Source organism: Mytilus trossulus, chromosome 6 (assembly GCF_036588685.1).
Source record: "Mytilus trossulus isolate FHL-02 chromosome 6, PNRI_Mtr1.1.1.hap1, whole genome shotgun sequence".
Lineage (NCBI taxonomy): Eukaryota > Metazoa > Mollusca > Bivalvia > Mytilida > Mytilidae > Mytilus > Mytilus trossulus.
The window spans coordinates 74,732,067-74,758,428 of NC_086378.1; the positions used below are offsets into that span (position 1 = coordinate 74,732,067).

The window sequence follows — 26,362 nt, forward strand, 5'->3', positions numbered from 1 at the left end:
TGATGACAAATATACTGTTGTCTGAGGACATTATCCTGAAAACAAGTACTTGTATAGTTAGACAGGTGAACCAATTGTCATTACAGGTGTGAATTAATGATCATGATCTTATTAAGTGTGAAATACTTTTAACGAAAAGATGTTCAAGAGTTCATTATATATAGGGGCAATGATATTCAAATTTGCTGTGAATATTTCCTCCTTCTTTTTAACCGTGTAATCATTTTGAAATTACTTTTTAGCACATATATATAAACATAATTCTTAAAATTCTTAGTACATTTCTGGTAAGCTTAAAATTTGTTTTTTCTTGTAAGTTGTTATCAAAGGTACCTGGTAAGGATTATAATTTAATATGCCAGGCGGGCGTTTCATCTACATGAGACTCGTCCGTGATTCTCAGATCCAAATAGTTATAGAGCCAAACAAATATGAAGTATACTTTAAGACAATATTGAAAAAATATGAATGAAAATTTAAATAACTAAGTATTAAAAAGACCAATATGTCTGACATGTGTCCTAATATATCATTTATACCTGATTAATTTGTGTAATGAAGGAGATTAATGATAATCTGTGAGGTTATTAATTTCCAATTAATGGCACTTCCTTTGACCAATTAATACTGGGCTCACAAAAAAATCATTCCATTGTGACCTTTAATTTTCCACACAATTACACATGAATTGTCATTGTCACTAGCATTTTGAAAATCGGCAAAAACTGACTGACGCCAGTTAAGGTAGGTCTGTTAAAATATTCTTTGTATAAAAGTATTTCCGTTATCTGGTAACAGCAAACCTGTGGTCAGCACTCCCTCTATTCTAAGATTAGTTTCAGCTTTATCCTGCAGAAAAAAGATTCTTATTTTAGATTGGACAATGACATACTAAATGTGGCTAGGTTAAATGCTAGCTTATGATGACAATTCTTTGTTTGTAAGGAAAGGAGATATATAGTATCTTTTGGGCTTTCAACATTACAATTTGCTATATTTGCCAGTTGATTATTAAAACCATTTTATTCACATTTTTTTTACATTTAAGAAAATGCCTGTACCAAGTAAGGAATTTGACAGTTGTTTTCATTCGTTTGTTGTTTTGAGCTTTGGATTTTGTCATTTGATAACATTTTGTTATTTTGTTATTTTGAACATTACAATTTGTTATTTTTGACTTTGAACATTACATTTTGTTATTTTGGACTTTGAACATTACAATTTGTTATATTTTACTTTGCATGAATATTGCAATTTGTTTATCTTGCATTTGAACATTACAATTTGTTATTTTTGACTTTAAACATTTATACAATTTGTTATTTTTGACTTTAAAAATTTATACAATTTGTTATTTTTAACTTTGAACATTGCAATTTGTTAGACCAGACACAGGTTAAAAGAAGATTTATATAAAGGTTGACATCTGTAGAATTGTAGGACAGTATGCTGAATTAATTTCACAATTCTCTCTTAAAAGATCAGAAAGCATTCCATTGGTGTATGGTAACATTACTAGCATTAAAGTATTCCCATTCACATTACAGGATTAAAGGTGGACTTTAAATGTGATAATTTATGTCATAGTAAATCTGTTAAGGTCCACTATTTCATGTCACTTTATAATTGACCTTAATTTAGGGACAATATTGATGGTTATATAAATGCTAACCCTTGCTGTAGAGAGGTCAATGTAATTACAATACAAGAAGTTTTTGATTATTCATCTCAGGTGTACACCTAAAGGAAAACATTGGCTATGACTTGTAAGTGTAGCACTTTGTCTTTGTCAAGGAAAATTAATTGAAAATGATCGAGTTCAATAAATTTGTCCTTTCATGAAAAACTTTTTTTTTTTTAGTTTGTTCATGAAAACAATTGTTTTGCTATGCTCTCCAATAGTTTGGTAAATTTCACATCCAATACACATTTCTGGAACTATCAGGCATGTTAAGTCCAAGGTTGCACCACTGAATCTAATATAATTGTTTGCTTTGAAGGAACTATTGTACTAAAGCCAGATTAATGCCCCTTTTCCATGAAATATTTCTTATCAAACCCTGGAATATATTCAAAGTTTGTATTACATTGTGTATCTAGATATAAAACCTTTTACTCAATTTCAAGGATATTCTTTTAATTTAGCTCTGACAAAGTTTGTGGTCAGCTTAGGTTAATGTTTGTGTCAGATCCAGTTGAATACTTACTGGAGCCAATGTCATATTTAATTTGTTATAATATATTTCAGTTTGTCTCTTCACTGTGTTTTGGGGGAAATGTTATGAACTGACTGCAAGATTTTTAAAAGTCGACTAGAGCAAATTTTCATCACTTGGGAAACTACATGGTTAATTGGTCTTATTTACAATTATAAAATTTGTTTTATTTCATTTAGCTGTTTTATGTGTGTATGTTTAGGTTGTGATTGTACTGAGTAATACTTCATGGAATTAATGTGTCTTATTTTAGCCAGTGTTCAGAGTTTGCTTTAGGTTAAACATGTTAATATGATAAAGACTTTTAAGACCTGGTGAAACTGTGATCTGTTTCAATGTTTATTGCTGTTGGATATTGATCAGTAAGATAGTCCAATTGTTTATTGTCCCCTGAAGCTTTTCTTAACAATTAATCTGTCAACTTGCTGTCTTGTTTACTTGTAGCCCTTCTTTATCCTTTAGGATTGTATGTGTTGACTGATCTATATATGGCAGTGGGCTTAATGTCTTACTGTAACAAGAAACCTTCTTTGGCTTTGTGGCATCATCTAGACTTGTCCCTTGCATATACCATTCAACTAGGACTGGTATGCTTACAAAACTTTATTAGTTCATATTGAGTATTTCATTGGTCTTTCCCAGATAAGTATTATGTTAAGTCCTAGATCTCAACAACTACACATATCTGAGGTATGACCTTGCCAGTTGATGAATCATGTTAATTGGCAAAGGCCAACTTTAAAATTATGTCAACTGCATCACATTTTATGCAGAGTTGACTATGGCTAGGTTTTTGTTTTTGTACAAACGATAAATGTGCAGTCTTTGTCAGATGATTCATCTGAAAAGTTACATGTTTCTTTTCAGTTTTGCTGAATTTTTATTGCATTTAAGCCCTAATGGAAACAACAAAACTAAAGAACTTTTTTCTAAAGTTTTTAAAGGAAGTCCGGTCATCTACTTTCATCATAATGCGGCGTAAAGCAACCAACAATCAATCAATCTACTTTCATCAACAATAAATATATTAAAATGATAATTTAAATCTAAGCAACGTATAGTCTTGTAGAAAGAAATTTTAATTGGTTGTCATACATGTACAAGACATGTAAGATAGTATTGACAGTCCTTTAGATAACCATCATCACAATAAGTACATTTTAATTAAATAGTTATTTATATGGAAACTCCGAAAGTTCAGTATCCAATTCAATATATGATAAGTATCATGAGTATAATAAGCTGTCTTAGCAGATTTTCCATTTCTTATTTACTCATTTAATTTCCTAAGTCTGCATTTAAGTAAATACCAGCCATGGAAGTGTGTTTAACAAAGAAAGGTTAATTTAAATGTCTTTTTATAAAGAGTTAAACTTCACTATGTACATTTGTGAACAACTGTTTAACATTCTGTCATTTATTTGTTGACATCTGACCCTGTAATAAAAGAAATCTTCAATTAGACCTGTATTTGACAAAATAGTACAAATCCACATTCAATTGAATCAATAAACTTTTCAAGTCAGCGATTGGTTCTGTCTGATATTTAAATTAATTGATTGAAGTTCCTAAAGAATAAGCAAATCTAGACTGTGAATTTCACCCTTAAAGAAGAAAGTGGTGTGTCTCGATTTTGTGAATTTGAATTTAACGCTACTCAAAGGTGTTTTGTTGGTGTTGGTTTACAACAGTGTGATCTTTATGGCGTTTACAACAACTGGACAAAGACCAGTCAATTCAAGATGATTTGATTTTTGTGATAAATCTCATTTCATTAATGCATGCTCATGACCGGTCGGTGATTTAGGATCATTTTGATGAAAAACTTCATGTGGACATATAAAGTTACTGTACGAATGGTAGAAGTGACAAATATTTTGTTAGCTGGATAATCTACATGGACAAAACTATTTGAATAATGTGTATGTAAGCATAGCTCTGAGTATATATAATCGCTAGATATATTGATATAGGTATTTAACTTTAATCCTATTTTAATATTTGTTTTGGTGGATTGGGTCATTATGTTTGAGATAATAAATTTTATTATGCTGATAATGATCAAAGTCTGTTTTAACGATTAATAAGGCATGACAAAATTAAATTTTGATAGCTTTATTTTGTTGTCATTACCATTTTATCCTTAATCTACGATTTTTAAAGTGCTTATTTTGCATAGTTGGACATGCAGGAATGGGAAAATTAACAATGGGAGATTGACAGTTGAAAATTCAAATTTTAACCGGTAATTAGATGAAGATTAAAATAAAGAGTCATAACCAGAGTGCATTGATTGTGATCAATTTTAAAAACCCAACAATAGCTTCTTTTTATGTTTCACACATCCATGACATCATTAGCTGTTGCAATTCTTCAATTTTTTTTTTATACTTGATGGTCTTGAATATGCATGAAATATTTGTTACTGCTTATTATGCAGACAACAATTATTAAATTTGAGCCCTTTATTATGAATTAAAAATTTCTATTAGAATGAAATAATCATTTTTTTAATTTTTAGATGATAAAAATTATTTTGGAAAAATAAACTCAAATTTTGTAATTTTTTTTTTATATTTTAATTGACAAAATTTTGTCTTTGATTTCATTGTTGATAAAAGAAATAATTGAACAAAATAATGATAAGGGAAACATAAATGTTAGTGTTCCACTAAGAGTTATCTTTCCAGCAAATGTAGGTTTTTTAATTATGTTTGTTAAAAAAATGCAAGGGGAAAAGAATTTACATAATATACATGTACAGTTAAAGACTTTTAAATTATTCTGTTGTACCTATCAAAGTGACAGAGAGTTTCCTACACACAACAATAACATATCAGTCCTGATTGGCTGACATAACGTTGATATTGACTTGTACAGTGGTGTAGATAGCACAATATTACCACACACAAGACTTCCACATGGCTTAGTGACAAAAATCATTGTGTAATATTACAATCCATTGTAGATCTTAGCCAAGCATCTGGATTTTATGTGTTTTCTGGATAAATTTGATGGTCGAAGGAGAGGTTTTCCCTGTTTAATATTTAATGTCAATATTTGTGTTATTAGTGGTAAAGGAATTAATTACAGAGATCAGAATTTTGTTTGTGTTATTGAAGGAGAGTGATCATTCATGTTATTGACCAAGTATTTAGGATAATATTTAATTTGAAGGTCTTGAGAAAATATTAATAGGATATTTATAGCTTTGATTTATCGATATTTATATTGATCAAGGATAGCACCGACATACTCAGCGACATACTCAGCGTTGCAGGTTTGTTAAATTATTGTAATTTATTTCAATAAAACATTCTATTTTATGATGTCTGAGGATCAAACTCAGTCAATGATCAAATTGATTAAAATGGCAATTGCTGATTCTTTAACAAAAGTATAGGTTTTAAAATTGAAACTGAAGAACTGTTCTAGTTATATTCCAGTGGATTGAAAATTAGTGCATGGGTATCAAAAAGTAGACACTAACACTCCATTTCCCCAAAACAATTTATTTAGAGAGCTGGGTATATACTATATAACTAATTTTATTTTCGCCGATTGCACTGAAAGCTAGGACGAGGATAGATAGTGCCTTGACCTTGGGGAAATCATACCTATGTTTCTTTCCTGATTGATATTAACGAGATAAGTATCTATAAGCAAAGAAAGTATTAATTGGTAAACTGATGCTGTCATGAATGTTAACAGTTGTCTAATACATCTTATTATTAAAAATAGGGGGGGGGGGTAAAAACATGACCCTCCAGATGTCTGATTTGATTCATTGTTGTAAGATTGCATTTTAGGAGTCACTGTATTGGAATTTTTATTCTATTGTAGGGTTGCTGTCTCATTGATATTTATGTCGGCTCTCCTAAATTTCTTCACATGTTATTTATACATGGTGTCAAGACAAATAGGTGCTCAAAATAATTTATGTGAAAGAATGAATACATGTATTTGACTCAAGTATATACAAGAGAAATAATAGATACATGTAATTTACGTCATGATATAATTGCCAGAGAAATACATCACTTGGAAATAATGGTATGGTAGCGAATTCAATCAAGTTATAGATAAAAAGGTTTTTGAACTGTGTGCTAAACCCATTTTTTCTTTCCCAAGTATGTTGGTACCATATTTCTGTTGTGTTTCTTGTGTTATACACTTAACAGTAAGTCAGATATTTATTAAATTGAACCTGTAATTGCATACTTTGGGAATATTTTAAATGATATCAGCATTCACTTGGGCCATTAACTAATAGTTACTTGGCTATTATATATAAGTTTCTTGCAAATTCATATTCATTTAGTTCTATTTAAAACTAAACAAATTGCTACTTTTCATTAAACATTTAGATACTATCTTGATATAGTTGTAGGTATTGCAGATTCCTCATAATAAATTTATAGTTTTTATCCCCAGAGTTTCTTTTATGGGTTTATATATATCATATATTTTCTTTACTAATGTTTCCTAAATAAGTCTTGTCTCATGACAATTTCCATTTATAGGGTAAGTATTGTGACCTAGAGAAGCTAAAATCTACTAAACAGTTGATGTCAGAGTGGTTTGACCTTGAAATTGCAACATTTTAATTTTTCACTGACAGGTCTGATGTGATTGTCGTTTCTTTACTTACAATCCACCCACGAAAGGCAAACACAGAGAAAATGTCCATTTGTAATGGATTAATTAATAAACAATTTATCATAGTTTTTTAAAAAGCACTAGAGCTTACCTTGATAAATATTTGTAATATTCTCTTGTCTTTTTAGAAACTATGCATGATAATTATGATTGTTGATCATAAGATATTAGTGGAAATATTTAATTCATTGACTTATAAATGTGGCTATATATAATCATTTTGTATTGAAACTTCCATCCAAGTTAGGGAGCTTCATGGTGGCTGAGTTGTCTATGTACATTGTAATTGAACTTCTTTCTGTATTACCAGCCAGTCAACACTTAAAGGTTGTGAGATTGATTCCTGCATAGGGCAGGTGCTCTCGACTCGGATCTGCATAGGGCAGGTGCTCTCGACTCGGATCTTAATTGAACAGGACTGTCAGTTTTCCTACTGAAGGTTGATGATACTCTCTGTCCAGGGCACACTGGCTGAAATGAGAGCACAATAGTGTTGAAAGTGGTGTTCAACACCAATCAATCCATCTAACTAAGTTCTTGATAACTTTACTCTTTTTACAAATTTTGGCATTCATTGAAATCATTGAACTTTTTAAATTTAGAAGTAAACAGCATATAAACTTGACTAATAATAAAGCAATATTGATGCATTTATATAGGTTAGAGAATGATGTAGTACAATTAAATTATTGAAAAGAATTTTTGATATTCTCCAAAATGGAAAGTTCTTATTCAGTCGATGTAATATTTTATACGATGAAAGAACTATATACTAAAAAAATGCAGACATTGTCTCCTGTTTTTTCATTTTGATTTTTTTGTTCTCTATTTACATAACTAATAATTTCATTGACAAAATTGTAAACATAATATGGAGAGTGGTTTTGGATATTTATCAGATGTATATACTTTGATGTTTTGATTGAATTAGTTTTTATGTTGCTTGTTTGATTTTCCATTTGTATGATACCACAACCAAAATATGTTCATTCAATGAAGTGGCTACAGTACAACCTCAATATTGCAGTTGTAATTATCAGACATACAAATTGATTTTACTGTAAATTTATGAAGCTTCTCATACAATAATATGTTGGAAGTCTGACCATCCTGTATACTTGTCAAATACATATCTCTTGTGTTGTCATTTGTTAGATGACCATAATCAAATTACATGTCTTTAATTGCCATTCCTCTGTCACTTGTCCATTCTTATCTGTGTGTTTGACCAGTCACTGCAATATATTTGTATATTTTAAGCTTTACATTTTGAATTAGTTATAAAGGACATTTTTTATATTTACCTGACCCAAGGCATTGCCAGGCCATTTTTTGTACCTGAATATTTTTTTTTCTATAAAATCTTTTCTGATTAGCATGAATAGCCTAAATCGTTTGTCCCATTTATTATTTTAATTCTATACAAATTGAACTTGCCAGATGTATATACATTTTTATACAAGTTGTAATTTTGTGACCTCTTTGACTGTAATCTAATCTGCATTGGCCTTCCATGTTTATAGATTGACAACAAAATTATAGACAGAAGTTTTAGAATTATTTCCAGTCAATTTAATACTCTGCCATCCATTAATGTGATAATGAAGATAATCATGGCAGATAAATTGTCCATTTGCTAAGGACAATAAAGTTGGTAAAGCTCATTTTGTTTTTATGGTTGTGTTTATTGTGAACAGAAAGAATTCATCAGCTTTGAAGCATGTCAATAAATGCCAATTAATGTATGAAATGCATTTTCTGTTTGATCAGTTAAAAACTTTTTGAATTAATTTTCTGGGTTTCACACAGGCAAAAGTAGGTTTCCATTCACAACTTCATACATGTACAATGTATTTCTCCATGCATTCAGTCTTAACTAAATCAATTCATGTTAAAAGGTGAAAAGCACTATATCTGTCTATTATAGTGATATAAAAATACTTTTATTGCCAATATTTATTAAATATTGAGTTTTCTCGTAGTAAATAATTGAAGCAAACCTAATTTTCATTCAATACCAACATGTTGGTTAGTACATAGATATATAAGTATGTATATCAAGGCTGTGACACAAGATTAGTTCTTTCATGTGAAATAATGAAGTTATGTCTGTCTGTGGATGAAGTCTTCACTTTAAAAGCTTTCACTGATATATACATTTATGTACATATTAGAAGTAAGTCTGTTCTTACTACTACAGAATTGATATGTTAATTATTTTGTTTTAGTTTCTTACTCTGCTTAATGGAATGAGGAAGAAGATAGATTGTACAAATCTAGAAAAACATTATACAGAAAAGATTGTTAGAATTGATTGAGTTGTTTTACATTTGTTATTTTGAGGCCTTTTAAAGCAAGATATTGCTGTATGGGTTTTGCTCATTGTTGAAGGCCTTACATTGATCTATAGTTGCTAACTTCCACATCATTGGGTCTCTGGTGGAGAATTGTCACTTTTGCAATCATCCACATCTTATTTTAATACTGTAGAAATTGGTTTAATTCTATGAAGTAAAAAGACAATGCTATTAAGTCATGTTCATAATTCTGTTCATACCAATAATAAGTAAGTGATCTTTTGACTTAATATGCCTGCAAAGTTCATGTATATGAAGGAACAAAATTGTTGATCTAAATCACTTTAATATGCCTGCAAAGTACATGTACATGAAGGAACAAAATTATTGATCTAAATCACTTAATTAATTACTTCATTACCAGTTCTTTGTGTCCAGCAGCTTATATTTGACTTGTAGTAAAGTAATTGGTTTAATTGATGGGCATATAAAAGATTACTGAAGAAGGAGAGTATTAATTGCAGAATCATTTGTTCAGGAAAAAGAAACTGCTACACTGAGCTTCAAAAATAAGCACGAGGACCTAACTGAAAATCAAAAAAGAAGTGCCTGCTTGAAACAATTTTTTTCGTTAATTACATTCTTTTATTCTTAGAAAACTATTGCTTTGCTGATTTTATTGGGTGGAGTAACATTTTGCCCTGGCAGCTGACATTGTTTGAAGTGGAACATTAATTTCAATGAATTAACTGCACTGTTGGTGTAACAGACTTTAAAGTCATTATATAGACAACCTGTTGCATTTTATTACTTATTAATGTTTCTGTTAGGATTTCCAAGGAAGAAAAGTAAAGAAACATTATCTATATATCTTTTTGTGTTGATTTTGTCAGGTTTTCTTAATCTCTTGTAAAAAAAAATCTCAATTATAAGTTATACTGAAAAGCTCTTGAAGTGATTTTTGTTGCAAGATTTTTTGGCAGATTAGGTTGCTAGCTTTGCTGAGCACAGTCAAGGAATTGAACTTAATATAGTAGACCCTGCTTTGATTCAGTTTGATTCGGAGTTTAGTATGACGTCCATTATCACTGTACTATTATGCATATTTTAGGGGCCAGCTGAAGGACACTTAAGGGTGCGGGAATTCTCGATACATTGAAGACCCATTGGTTGCCTTCGGCTGTTGGTTGCTCTATGGTCGGGTGGTTGTCGCTTTGACATATTCACCATTTCCTTTCTCAATTTTATTATGTTTAAAAACCTTTTATGTTATGATACCAAGATACTCAAATGAATTACTAATGGATCCTCACATAAATTCTTGTAAGTTAACAAACACTTTTTGTTGGTATTTTGAACTTTGGAAGATTCCCACATAGTTTTTTACAAGGCATTAATTGTTTTCCAAAATCTGTTATTGCAAGTATCCTTGATTTAGTAGCCTGTAATTAAGTGGTTGTCATTAGGTTGCTGTCTGTCATATAATGTTTTTTGGTTGTTTTGTACATAATCAGGCCAATAGTTATGCTCATTTCAATTGTTTACAATTTTGTCTGGACCTTTTATAGCTTTTATACATATCATATGGAGTTTGCTCATGGTTGAAGGCCTTACAGTGACAATTTGTCCTCTGCATTTGCTTAGAAGATGACTAATGTAAGTTTGACAAGGAGTAGGTTTAACTAAGGTATTTCTTCTCATAGGTAACAGTCAGTACTGAGCCCAATACAATAAAGTGTGAAGAACCACTTCTACATTGTTTTGAGTAATGCAAGTAACATTTATAAATAGAATGCATCGTTCTGATTGTTTTGCCAGCTTTAAATGTTTATGATTGAATATTAGAAATGTGTTTGTGACTATCATACTAGCAACATGAAGTCATTGGCTTTACATTAGATATAAATAACTGAGATGAACAAACTGTTGGAAAAGTATCAAATTTTGAAATGTACCTTGTAATTTGTTTCACATTCAGTCATGCTGGGGATGAATAATATACAATAAATATGTAAATTATAATGGGGGAAATATTGAAAGACTTAATAGTACACTTATGGTCAGATCAAATGTTTTCGTAGTACGTCATATAAATTTGTACCAGCAATGCTATTTTAATGAAGATTGTGATGATACAATGCCTTCTTAATAGCACAAAAACCTATGATACCAGGATATAATGTATTCATAGGAATGGTGAAATAGGTAAATTTTGTCTTTTTCTCTCTTAAAGGATATCTGAGGTCTAAAGTTTTTAACAAGCCACCAATACACAGGAAAATATGATTTCCACAATAAATATCCAACACAGCTTTTTGAAAACTTATCATTACATCGATCTTTAAGTTAATTGATTCAGTGAATGACTTATGCACTTCATGATGTTGGTATTAAAGAAAGGTGGATTATCATAACGATCTGCATGTTAATTGATCACCACCACTGCACAATGTGCATGCATTAACATTCCTGTGATCCCAATTGAGTGAAAGTGAAAGTAGGAGGGTGTGGGAGCACAGATGTTAATCACTTAACTGAAAGTAAACCAGCCATGTGCTTCACTTTCATCTGATTAAATTAGCAGTACTAATTGGAATTAGCAGGTAGAAGTAATACTAACAATAACCTGCATTGATGCCATTGTCTAGTGGGAGGTTAAACAAGTTCACAGTACATGTTAGTAGTTAATAGGTGTGGTTACACAGTCTCTAGTCTGTGGCCTCATATTTCAGGCAATGAAGTTTAATGTGAGAAAAAGGGTTGAAAAGGTCTTGGACCAACATTATTTTACTGTTCAACCATGAGGTAACTTTAAGGATTACTGCATGACAATGAAGTTTTTGCATTTTTTTCAAGGTTTCAGTATCAAAATAGAATTTTTGAAAAGAATAAAATGTAACTTCCAAAATTTACCTGAAGTTTTCATATTGCAATTTTGAATGGGATTATCAAATAAACTCCTTTAGGAAACCTTTATCATAAGGACCTCAGTAGCTGATTGGTCTTGATAGTTCATCTACTGTATCACTAGTTTGTCAACACATAGCTTGTGCAATTTGATTCCTATCTTGGGATTGCCAGTTTACTTGTCAAAGGTCTGTGGTTTTCTACAGGCACTATTGCTTCCTCAGGTAATTGTTCATATGTGTGTAATTACTACTTATGGGTTTCACAGAGGCATAAAATTTGGCCATCTCAACAGTGGTAGTATTTACTGCATGGATAGGCACCAAGGATTGACGATTAATAAGTGAAAATTTTGTCCTAAATTCCAGACAGAATTAATTACAGATTACAAGGCTTATATTAGTGTAATTTATGTGCCATATATTGTTTAAGATTTGACAGGACAGTCATAGGGTGTGGGTGTATGTTATGTAACAAATTTACTGTAATGAGTAATGATATGAGGACCAGCATACTCATTAAAGTAGAATCTTAATAGTGCAAGATCAAAATCTAAGCCTAAATTATAGTGTTTGGGGGTTCTAAGCCCGTCAGCAATATTTGTGGATACAATTTATGATGGTCACAACTCATTATAATCTACTGTTCAATCCTTAAAGCAATAGAAATGTTTTTTGCATTACATGTTCTTTTATACAGTAATATATTTCAAATCATTGCTGTTTACTAATGTGTCTACTTTATTTTCAGATGGTTACTACCCACAGATGAACAACGATTTACAATGTAATCAGCCTCGGAGTCCAGGATTTTATAACCACAGAACTCTGGATGTTCCCAAAACTATCATGGATGTAGATTACGATCTGTTGCAGTCTGGGATAGCTATTCTACCAGGTAGTGATACTTGTATTTTAAATTAGAAGATGTGGTTTAATTGCCAATGGGAAAACTCCACCAGACACCACATTACATAGAGTTTAACAACTATAGGTCACTATACATCCTTTAACAATGATCAAGACCCATGAATAAGGTAACTTTAGTCATGTTGCTACTGTCATAAATATGACCTAAATTTCAGTAAACTTGCTCTTATGTGACCCTACTTACAATTCAATCTTTCTCTTTTGTGGTCTTACTTTCAGTTGTCTTGCTGTCTTATGCATGGTCTTACTTTCAGTTGTCTTGCTGTCTTATGCATGGTCTTACTTTCAGTTGTCTTGCTGTCTTATGCATGACCTTACTTTCGGTTGTCTTACTTGCAGTTGTCTTGCTGTCTTATGCGTGACCTTACTTGCAGTTGTCTTGCTGTCGCATGCATGACCTTACTTTCGGTTGTCTTGCTGTCGCATGCATGGTCTTACTTGCAGTTGTCTTGCTGTCTTATGCATGACCTTACTTGCAGTTGTCTTGCTGTCTTATGCATGACCTTACTTGCAGTTGTCTTGCTGTCTTATGCATGACCTTACTTGCAGTTGTCTTGCTGTCTTATGCATGACCTTACTTGCAGTTGTCTTGCTGTCTTATGCATGACCTTACTTGAAGTTGTCTTGCTGTCTTATGCATGGGGGTTACTTTCATTTGATTTGCTTGTATGTGGCCTTACTTTCATTTGATTTGCTTGTATGTGGCCTTTGTTTTAGTTGTTTTGCTCTTATGTGGCCTTCCTTTAAGTTGTCTTTCTTGTATGTGACCTTTGTTTTAGTTGTCTTGCTCTTATGTGGCCTTCCTTTAAGTTGTCTTTCTTGTATGTGGCCTTACTTTCAGTTGTCTTGCTCTTATGTGGCCTTCCTTTAATTTGTCTTTCTTGTATGTGGCCTTACTTTAAGTTGTCTTTCTTGTATGGGGCCTTTTTACAGTTGTCTTGCTCTTATGTGGCCTTCCTTTAATTTGTCTTTCTTGTATGTGGCCTTTTTTCAGTTGTCTTGCTTGTATTGGGCCAAACTTTCAGTTTTCTTGCACTGATTTGTCTTCTTTCAGTTGTCTTGCTCTTATGTGGTCAAACTTTCAGTTGTCTTTCTTGTATTGGACCTTGCTTTCAGTTGTCTTGCTTATTTGTGGCTAAACTTTCAGTTGTCTTGCTCTTATGTGGCTGTACTTTTAAAAGAATTAGAAAAAACACATAACGTGCAGAAGCATAAATTGAATTCAATACTTAACTTATAGTCTTATTAACTAAAACATCTAAAAGGATTAGTGTCACCCCTATGACAGGTTAAAAATGAACCAATGTTAGTTAAATATAGAAATCTTCAAACGCAAATGTAAAAAGATTTAATTGAAGGACAGATATATGTTATACATAATGACATGTTGACAAGGTGAACACATATTTGACATGATATAATGAGCTTATCTAATTATGACAAATGTCATGTACATGTATCAGTTAGAATAGATCTGTAGGTTCATATAGTGTATGATATATATATTTTTGTATTGAATACATTGACTGGATTTATAATCAAATGATTTATTAGAGAAACATGTCTGAAAATTGGAGTAGTCCAAAACATGTTTTATTTAATTCATTAAGTTCTGTATATGGATTAGAGCTTTAAAAGAGATTACACCATATGCAGATTGTGTAAAATATATCTGTCAGAAATTTAATTAGAAAAGTATGAAAATAATGACTTATTCTCAAACTTTTTTTGCTCTTAAAACTTAATATACGTATACACAAAAATGTTATGGACACATGTCCTTACAATTACTAGGATAATTAAGTGTTAGTGTAGCAAAAACTGAAAAAAATGAACTATAATCTTAAATCAAAAAATTTCAAAATATTCTTATAAAGTCTCAGAAAACTAACAAAAGTAGAAAGGTGTGTTAATGTTTTAAGGTATTTTAAAAGTATGACTGTTTTGTATATAATTATGCCATACACTGCACAGATGTTCCTTATTTTTAAGTTTCAACATTTGAGCATGTTCAAATCACTTTTCCTCATTTATTTTAAATCATATATAGAGTCATTAGGTTGAAATTGTCCGAAAGTTTTTGAGATTTTAAAACCTAAATATTCTGCCCTTTTTTGAATAGATTAATTATGCATAAATCCTGTACTGTCATTCTATTTTAATTTATATTTGATGATATATATATTTCTATATTATGTCATCTGTTGTACAGTTTACCACCTACTGCCTAACTTAAGAATAATATTGTGGCATTCCTATCCAATGTTTGTCTATACTAACATGGAATAGAGATTTACCCCAATTTGTAATGTAAACATACAAAATTAATCTGTTAAGGTATTAGGTCAGATTGTCATGTTTCTGTCCCCATTCACTGAATGAAGAGCATGACTACAGTCACATATTTGAAATAGAGATTTAAATTTATCCGACTTAAAATCATCCTTAAATTTCAAAATTTCCTCAGTTATTAATGATAGCACCATGGTTTATACACCAGAATACTGTGGATTCATTTATTTTTCGTCAGTACAAATTTTCGTGGATTGAGGGAAATTTGCATTTTCATTGATTTTGATTTTGTGGTTTTGCCAGCCTCTGCCCACCAAACAAATGAAAATTGGTATCCAAAGAAAAATAATGAATTCACAATATTAGGATAAGAAGACGTGGTATGATTGCAAATGCAACTTATTTCCATCAGAGACCAAATTACTTAGATATAAGTAACTATAGGTCACTATATGGCTGTTAGATTCATGTCCTTGACCATTGTTGACCTTTGATCATGACAGGTGTTATGCTTGAGATTTTCAATGTTAATTGATCTATCGATCATAATCAGTAAAGCAGGTGAACAATTTCATAGTTTGCACTCTCATTTACTATAACTGATAACTGGGGTGAAAGTTAAGAAAGCAGTAGCCTTATATCTATAGCAGTGGTCCCAAAAGTCTCAGATTTGACCAATTATCTTGTACAACGGGCAGTTAAGTACAAAATGCGAGTGACATTTGGTGCAGTAGAGGACTAGTTTCTATTTGACCTACAATTCAACATTTACTTGACCTCGGGTTGACATACATTGATGTCATCTTACTTTTCTTTGCATATTTCTTATGTCATAACAATGGTTACTGATACAACATTGCAGTATCAAGAATATGACTCAGTTTTAAGAATTTAGGACAGTTTACTTTACTGTTTATCTAAATGTTTTTACTTTATACGACCCTAATGTAATATTTACACTAAACTTGTAACAGATTAGCTTAAGTTTGAACTAAATATTTTATTGATACTAAAAAACGGTTTGACTCTTAAATGTATTTGTTGTTATGAGGTTTGATCTTGGTGAGGAATTTATGTGACATAATAATGTTGTCTGTGATCTCCTCTTTGAAGTAGCAGATCAATATCTCAGTGGAAATCTATATCTATGCTGTTGTAATGTTGTCTGTAGGATCTGTGAATGGAGAACATGGATTTGTTGACTGCTGTTAAAATAAATCTCTGTTTAGTATGTAAATATTGAGAGGGCTTTGAAATCTCATGAAATCCTACTACCCTTAAGATTTAGTAAGAATCAAAATCCCTCTAGTAAAGTTTTTATAAAATTTAAGATTTGACATGAATGTGATGAACAGTTATTAAATTAAAATTACTATGTCATTGAGGACAAGGTGTTCTATACTTGGACATGGTGGTTTAAAAAGTTCATTTAGACCATTGGTCTATCCTTGGTCTTGGTGGTCAGTGGTTTAAGTAGTTCATTTAGACCATTGTTCTATCCTTGGTCTTGGTGGTCAGTGGTTTAAGTAGTTCATTGAGACCATTGGTCTATCCTTGGTCTTGGTGGTCAGTAGTTTAAGTAGTTCATTTAGACCATTGTTCTATCCTTGGTCTTGGTGGTCAGTGGTTTAAGTAGTTCATTGAGACCATTGTTCTATCCTTGGTCTTGGTGGTCAGTGGTTTAAGTAGTTCATTTAGACCATTGTTCTATCCTTGGTCTTCGTGGTCAGTGGTTTAAGTAGTTCATTGAGACCATTGGTCTATCCTTGGTCTTGGTGGTCAGTGGTTTAAGTAGTTCATTGAGACCATTGTTCTATCCTTGGTCTTCGTGGTCAGTGGTTTAAGTAGTTCATTGAGACCATTGGTCTATCCTTGGTCTTGGTGGTCAGTGGTTTAAGTAGTTCATTTAGACCATTGTTCTATCCTTGGTCTTGGTGGTCAGTGGTTTAAGTAGTTCATTTAGACCATTGGCCTATCCTTGGTCTTGGTGGTCAGTGGTTTAAGTAGTTCATTTAGACCATTGTTCTATCCTTGGTCTTGGTGGTCAGTGGTTTAAGTAGTTCATTTAGACCATTGGCCTATCCTTGGTCTTGGTGGTCAGTGGTTTAAGTAGTTCATTTAGACCATTGTTCTATCCTTGGTCTTGGTGGACAATGGTTTGAGTAGTTCATTGAGACCATTGGCCTATCCTTGGTCTTGGTGGTCAGTGGTTTAAGTAGTTCATTGAGACCATTGTTCTATCATTGGTCTTGGTGGTCAGTGGTTTAAGTAGTTCATTGAGACCATTGGCCTATCCTTGGTCTTCGTGGTCAGTGGTTTAAGTAGTTCATTTAGACCATTGTTCTATACTTGGTCTTGGTGGTCAGTGGTTTAAGTAGTTCATGTAGACCATTGTTCTATCCTTGGTCTTCGTGGTCAGTGGTTTAAGTAGTTCATTTAGACCATTGTTCTATCCTTGGTCTTGGTGGTCAGTGGTTTAAGTAGTTCATTTAGACCATTGTTCTATCCTTGGTCTTGGTGGTCAGTGGTTTAAGTAGTTCATTTAGACCATTGTTCTATCCTTGGTCTTCGTGGTCAGTGGTTTAAGTAGTTCATTGAGACCATTGGCCTATCCTTGGTCTTGGTGGTCAGTGGTTTAAGTAGTTCATTTAGACCATTGTTCTATCCTTGGTCTTGGTGGTCAGTGGTTTAAGTAGTTCATTGAGACCATTGTTCTATACTTGGTCTTGGTGGTCAGTGGTTTGAGTAGTTCATTTAGACCATTGTTCTATACTTGTTCTTGGTGGTCAGTGGTTTGAGTAGTTCATTTAGACCATTGTTCTATACTTGGTCTTGGTAGTTCATCTACAATGTAACTAGCATGCCAATATTGAGGTTATGAGTTTCAACCGAGAAACTGCTTTCTATTCCAGTCATAATTGACTAGGTAGTTTTAGTTTCCTGCAGAAAGGCTGTTGGTTCTCTCAAGGAACCTCAGCATCCTACACAAATAAAAATTGACCACCTCAATATATCCAATAGTGCTGACAGTGGCATTAGAACAACATCAGTTTAGAGTTTTATAAAAAAAATTCTCTTACTATTCATTTATTTTTCAAAAGACTGTCCACACTTTTTAAAACATGATTCCTAAAAGACATAGAAAATATAAATCAGAGACACTGTGCGATGTTTCCAAAATAAAACAAAAACATAAAATATAAGGACAAATTTGGTTGTAAATTCATAGTATATTTACATAGTGATGACCTTGTTATGACATTTATATAAGCTAAAAAAATATGTTTCAACAATTTAGATTTGTGGAAGCTAAATATATCAAAATGTTTTTGTATACTAATAGTAAATAGGGCAGGATTGAGATTTCCAAGGCCAGTAGTAATATTTCAGGAACATTATTCTTTTATTTAGTGTTTGTCACATATTTAATGTTTATGTATATTATATTTTTCTAGGATGTCGAGATATGCGAGGTGGAGCAGTAATTTTCATATTCACAGGAAGTTCTCTTTGGAAAAATCAACAGGTGTCCAGCTCAGAGCTAGCCAGACTTCTTTTGTATTATAGATCTGTTCCAAGGTAAGTAACCTGCAAAGAAGTATTTCTGATACCAATATATTCTTCTTCAGAAGTTGACAATCATAACCATACACATGTATATATACATTTATAAAAGTAATACCAAAATAGGAAAACATTGGTGTACCGGTATACCCCAAACCTTCTAAAATTCATGTATCGATAGAAAGAAATCATCGTTCAGCTCATCAAAGCATTCATCAAGATTTTACTTTCTAAAAGTCATAGAATGAATTAAAATACAACTACCAAAAACACACATCTGGTTATAAACAAATGACAAAAAACAAATCAGATTCTTTTGAAGAAACTAATTGCCAAGAATAATATGATAGAAATTATGTTTTGAAGAGAAATCAGAAGCTGAATTTCAGTGGTTGTATATATAAGAAAATGAAAATCAAATGATCCAATATATTATGTAAAAAGATTCAGTATACATGTTTATTGAAAGTAGAATTGCACCTTCAACCAATTCAAGAGGAAGAAGATACCAAAGGGATAGTTCAAAGTCATTAGTATAGGTTGATGATGCCATGGTAAAAAAAATAAGACCAAAAGACAAAAATTTGGGCTTCAACAATGAGTAAATCTGGTATGGTATTGCAAGGCATCTGGATAGCAAATAATGAGATAATTCACAACATAAACACTTAACAAATGAAAATTATGACAGGCAGCAACCAACCTTACTACTACATAACAGGCTTGGTATGGCCTATAAAAATGCAACAAGGTTAAACATGTTTGTAAGTGCTCAATCCTCTTGCTAAGTGATGTTATGTGGTTGTAAATGGTCTTCATAATAGATATAGGAAGATGTGGTGTGAGTGCCAATGAGACAACTCTCCATCCAAATAACAATTTATAAAAGTAAACCATTATAGGTCAATGCACAGCCTTCAACACGGAGCTTTCATAAAAATACTGATTAGTAACAGTTAAATTAGTGTTATAATTATTGATGTTTACTCAGATGTTGATGTTACTGTGTATTTCAGAGAGGAAGTAAAACAGAAAGGTCTAACAATTGTTGCTGATGTCAGAGGCTCCAACTCTTCTACAATTAATACTTTGTTAGAGGCTATATATTTATTAGAGGTAAATAGATAGATTGTGAACATCGAAAAGAGTAGTCAGTGTAATTCCTATATTTACTTGGAGCAAGGCTCTCTTTTAATCTTTTTAAACTTCAGACAATATTTTCAATAAATTGAATGGAAAATTTGATATACCATGTACAAATTTCATAAGATAAGTGTCAAGGACAAATATATATTTTCAGATGATGGCTGTATGACAAAATGTCATAAAAAGTTGTCCTTGACATTATTTCTTTGTAAGATTGTTGCCAAACCTCTTATGAAGTTGTGTTAAGACAAGTATTTTACAAGGATATTATTCACAGTAGCATCATGCATTCAGCGTGTTTGTTTTTTCTTTGCTGAGATAAGAGAATATGAAGAAAAAATATATTAACAGTTTCATTTGCGAATAAATAAAAACTGCCAACAATTTTTTTCAGCAAAAAGATTTGAAAATAAGCTTCAGAATTTATTGTAAAATTTGTTTAAAGTTTTCAAAGCTTGAATGTCAGATGATAATTTTATCATTCTTTTCCCACTTTTCAGGGTAACATACCAAATTGTATATCTTCCTTATTATGTGTTGCTGATCTCCATACTGAACCATTGGTGCTGAAATCTCCTGTGTATGACAAGAAGGCAACTTTTAAGGTATATCTTATATGTTGTTATTTGAGTTACATGTGGCCACTTGAACTATAGAGCTACTTCTATTTAGATATAAGAAGTTGTGGTATGAGTGCCAATGAGACATCTCTCCATCCAAGTCAAAATTTGTAAAAGTAAACCATTATAGGTTTAAGTACAGTCTACAACACAGCGCCTCGGCTCACACTGAATAGCAATCTATAAAAGGCCCAAAAATATTACTAGTGTAAAACCATTCAAATGGGAAAACAAACGGACTAATTTATATAAAAAACGATTAATGAGAAACACTTATGAACCACAACAACAAACCCCAACTATTGAACATCAGGTTCCTGACTTAGGACAGGTGCAAACAAATGCAAAAAGTAAAGAGATTTGAGAATTTAAACTGTATTAAGAATTAAATGTGTCTACTGGTTTAGAAAAACTTCTTTTATTGTGGTTCATATTTCATTGAGAAAATCATTGTTTGCTGGTAAATTAAATTATAAATTAATAAAATCTTAAAGACATTGAAGAAAAGTCATATGAAAATGCATACATCCTATAAATCTTTATTTCTTTAGATTGACTTTGGATATTTACTTTTGTTTCCTTGGATTATAGTATCTAATCCCTATTCAATATAACTGTATATTTGATATCTATAAACACAGGGCTTATATTGCCTCCAGAAACAGGGTTTTCTCACTGTGTTGAAGACCCATTGGTGTTATTCAGCTGTTCTCTTCTCTTTGGTTTGGTTGTTGTTTCTTTGATACATTCCACAATTTTAAAACATTGAGCTGTGATGTGTATTGCTCAAGATTGAAAATTAAATATTTTAAGAAGAATGCATGAAGACAAATTGATCAATAGATTGGTTAACCAACAATGGGGTGGGTCTTATTTCTTTTCTTCAAAGATTATGAATTAGAATATATTTTATGATATAGATTAGATATTTTACCATTCTTTTATTAATTTTCAGAGTTCTGTTTTACTGTCAGTTGAACAACTATGTGATTCTATAGAGTTAGACCAGCTTCCTCTTATATTCCACGGATTGTTTGTTTACTGTCATGAGGACTGGGTTAGATTTCATATGGTATGTCAAATCATTTATCATAATTATTCTTGTACATGTATTAGAACTTTACATGAAGTATTTTCTTCACTGTCATAACAAATGAAAAATTAATAAAAGTACCTTTTTTGGAATAATTTAAAACGTTTAAGAATATCCAAAATTCCAAAGCGGAGAATTGTTTCGTTGTCTGTCATACCAAATCTTCTTACTTTTATTCAGTTAAATATTTTGACAAAAGATTCTCCCCATTTTTAGTTTGACCAAAATATTAACTTATAATTATTTCAATGTACAAGACAATTGTTTATTAAAATAAGGTGTCAGACAAGCAGTATGAAAATCCAGATATTTTAAACCATTTAGAGCACCAAAACCACAAACGCCTAAACTGTTTAGCCGAATCTGTGTAAGGTCAAATTCCACCAGAGGGAGTTTCAACCTTTTATAGATTAAGTAGAATTACATCATATTAATGAAAAAAAACAATTATATTGTATGATGTAATTCATGATGGTAACAATCACGAGACAACACCTTTAGACATGGATTATGAAATGCTATAGTCATAATTATAAAATAACTGTCTACAAAACTTTGAATTTGTCCAAATACTGAGGATTTTCTACCCTAATAAATTTTAACCTTTATAACCACAATTGGGAAAACTTTTCAAAATGTTGGTCCACAATGCTCTTCAACTTTGTAATTTATTTGTTCTCTTGATTTTTTTTTATTTGAGCATCCCTGATGAGTCGTTTGTAAAGAAAATCTCATCTTGTGTACAGAATTTTAAGTCTAGTATCTAGGCATGATTAAATAATTTAGACTTGAAAGTTACCTGCATCAATACTGGAAGCTGTACTGGCTCAACAGTATCAAGAAAAAGGCTTGATACAAATGTCCTTGTGTATAAAAAAGAAGATGTGGTATGATTGCCAATGAGACAACTATCCACAAAAGACCAAAATGACACAAACATTAACAACTATAGGTTACTGTACGGCCTTCAACAATGAGCAAAGCCATTGTGTGCATGGATTTTTTATTGCATATCTTTCATTTCAGAACTTTGAGCTTGAATTCTGAAGTTTATATTTGCTCTCTTTTTTTCAGAAACTGGATCCATTTTTGTCAAAATTGCGAGCTACAGCCAAATATTTAATATGTGTAATTCAGGATTTATCTGATGTTGATGTAATGCCAAAAAACTTTGATGAAACAACTCGGACAATCAAACACCATGAAGAATCGGTGAAATCAGCTTTATGTGATCAGAGATTAATATCATTACAATCTGATGGAACGGGAATAATAAGTGATTTACAAAAGGAGGAGGAATATATGTCACATACAGAAGACTATAGGTATAAAAGTCCTTATTTTTAAAGCTGGAGTATACTTTTTTACTTCTGGTCTGTCTGTCTGTCCATTCATCCCATGATTTTATTTCATTGCATCTTTTTCAGGAACTACATTACAAGGATTTCTGAAATTTGGTTTCAGGGTATATATAAGTCAGCTATACTGTATGATGCATTTTCAGATTCATCACTCAACACCTCTCTGTTTACTAATCACTTACATATTTTTAAACTATTGAAATTATCTAGTTGTGGAGGTGGTCTCATCAGTGAGCAGTAGACTGCAGTTTCACTTGTTTTAACACTGAACTCAATAATATTCATAAATATTTCTATTCTTTGCACTCTTACCAATCGATTGTTCTAACAAAACATTACTAGACCCATAGATATTTAGAATCTAAATTAAAGGAAAATATGTGTAACAATAGCTGAACAGTTTTCTTAGACCAATTTAACAAAGTTTTTTGAGAAGGAACTGCATGAGAATATTAGAGAAATCATCAATACCAATTATATTTTTGTGTTAACCATTTTAGGGACTGCATGAGGACAGTTGACCAGTTATACATCCAGTTACAGAACAGTATGGTGAAATTAGTAAAGCTTTCAGAAAACAGATTGAGGAAACTGGAGAAATGTTTACATCTCAGGGAATTCGAAGAAGAAAGTAATAAGGTTTGTTGTTTTAAACTATTATATGAGCCATTTATGCATGTAAAATATATCCTCACAAATTTATTTTGTAATGTAAGGGAGATAATCTAACCTTTATTTGCATAATCAATACTCAATTGATGTTGCTTATCAAATTATTATTAAAAAAACATTTAAATTTTCTTCTAAATTTACTAACACTGTTATTTTTATCAATCAAACTGACCCTAGATGAATTTTATATTCTACTTTTGTAAGCCATTTTGGTTTTGATGCTAATATTAGGTTACACAAACTTATTGCATTGAAGAAATCTGATGAAGCATATGTCAGGAAGATGAAATTGGTATCATCAATTTTCCTCAACAGTATATGGACAATCTATATTGGAATAAATATATTGCATTGTGATATACCTGATTAAGTACTGGACATCTTTCATACGGAATTTTTACCGAAATTGCAATATAGATATGGTCAAGAATTTTTGAAGAATTTTCCACATTGTGTGTTTGTGTGCATTCATTGTGGTCCACATTTTAACATTTTTCCTGATATTTCAATGGTCCTCCTGATAAACATTGAATTGAAATATATCAATGGAAAAGATACAAATTTTGTAATCTGAGCTAAACTGAATCCTAATTTGCAATACATGTACAATCATGAGTGCATATCAGGTTTGGTTCATATGAAATCATAGAACATCCTCTCTAACTAATCTAAATATTAAAAAGGGCGTTAAAATAATGTTGTTTTTTTTTTAACTTCAAAGGGAGATAATCGTCCTTGACTGTACTGTTAAATATGATCCAGGCAATTTTAGATAATTATTATAAATGTCAAAGCAATTATGGTTAGTGTTTATTTTGTGAATCATTTAATTCCTTCCCTGTGGTAATACCATAATACTACAATTAAGTCATATGATGTTTACTAAATGATTTGTACTTGGTGTAAAGAGATCACTGATCTTTTAAGTGGTGGATCCAGAAATTTTCGTAATGGGGGCTTGCTCCAGCCATTCTTTAGCGATTCTCTAAATAATTATCTAAATTTTTCCAACAAAAAGCGGGGCCCTGGCCTCTTGGGTCCCTCTGGTATATTATTCAGTTTAAAAAAGATAATCCAAAAAAAGTTGAGTGATTGTCCAATAAATTTATTTGCCAATTGTGGAATACAAATTTAAGGTTACCTGAACCAAATGGACCAGTGTCAGTTATTGCTGACACTTGACATTAATAGTTGTCTGAAGTGGTCATATTCAAATCTTGTTACTTAAAAAAATCATCTCAAAACACTTAAGTAAACCAACTGGCTGTCTCCAATCTTACAGTACATATCATTATTTTAGCTGATATTTTTTGTTAGGGGAAATCTATTCCAATTGACCTACTTGTCCAAATTAAATGAAAATGAAGTTTTTCCCACTGTTGTCATTCCTCCTATTTGTAGATGCTTTAGATATTTTGTGTATAATTACAAATGATGTTTATTCTATTTGACCTAGAAATTACAATTTCTTGGATAACAATTTCACCTTTGACTTTTTTGGGGAATATTGTAGATTTTTTTTCTTCATTGTCGGCCCTCTTTGAAATTAATGAACTTATATTTGGTATATAATTGTTATTGTGTGCTGATAATATCTTTGCTGAGTTTTGCTTTGGTTGTTCTTCCTCTAGCACAATTTAACTCACAAAAGTAATCTTTTGAATATTGGGTTGCTCTTTAGTATAAAATTGTATAATGAATTATTTGCAGAGATTTGTTTTGGTTGACATATTTAAGATCCAATTTCAATCAATCAATTAAGACAATTTCTTGAAGATGAGTTTTGTCACTCAATATTCAGTCTTTTTAGCAGACATGCAATTAATTGCATTCTATAAAGATATCTTCTAAGCACATTATATCAACATGCAGAGAAACTGTTGCTTTCATACAAATGAAAATCTATGGAAACCATGATTGGAGCTCTAATTTGGAAATTTTCAACTGTAGATCCGCTGACATTTTCTCATTTAAAATGTTAATAATAGGTTAGTATATATCCTGCAGAGTGCAGTTTCACTTGAATAGTGAACATTTTCATCACATAGAGTTTTCTAAAATTTCATCTGAAAAAGTTCTAAAAATTTGAACATTCTAATGTCTGGTCTAGAGTCAACTGATTAAATAACTGATCCTTTGTCCAAGCTTGTGTATCAAGGATCTGAGAACACTAAGTTTTACTCTCAGTTCTGATAATTCTTTCATCAACCAATTAAATTTAAAGCTTCAAATTTTAGAAGGTTTGTATTAATTTGACAAAACCATAGGATCCTGAAAGGTATTTAAAAACAGAAAGTTGAAAGGAGCTTTTTCTGATCCATGATATCAAAGCTTGGACAGTTGATTTTTTTTGTTCGTATTAAGCTTAAGGTTGACATGTATATATTTTGGGGCAATGCTTTATACCTGTAGAAAAGTAGGAGCTATGTTGTCTTTGGAGAAACATTTGAGATCAAAATCAACCTAACAAATCCCTCCCCATCCCATTTCAACTTCAAGGTGTTCTTTAAAAAAAAATCTGTACTTTTATAATGCATTTTACTCAACCAAATAATGAACAAGGAAAATCCCTGAGCAAATATTTGCTGTAAACATTTTAGATCAGT

At 31.4% G+C, this 26,362-nt stretch overlaps 1 protein-coding gene across 1 annotated transcript in view; it reads left to right on the top strand.

Annotated features, from left to right (window-relative positions):
* The window catches only part of LOC134721843 (uncharacterized), an 83,813-nt gene that overhangs the window by 35,232 nt on the left and 22,219 nt on the right, over window positions 1-26,362 (top strand). Inside the window, exons 5-11 of the mRNA XM_063585092.1 lie at window positions 12,830-12,976; window positions 18,756-18,879; window positions 19,881-19,980; window positions 20,511-20,615; window positions 21,586-21,702; window positions 22,798-23,048; window positions 23,585-23,723. Coding sequence (XP_063441162.1) covers window positions 12,830-12,976; window positions 18,756-18,879; window positions 19,881-19,980; window positions 20,511-20,615; window positions 21,586-21,702; window positions 22,798-23,048; window positions 23,585-23,723 — 983 coding nt within the window. The remainder of the gene's footprint in view (window positions 1-12,829; window positions 12,977-18,755; window positions 18,880-19,880; window positions 19,981-20,510; window positions 20,616-21,585; window positions 21,703-22,797; window positions 23,049-23,584; window positions 23,724-26,362) is intronic.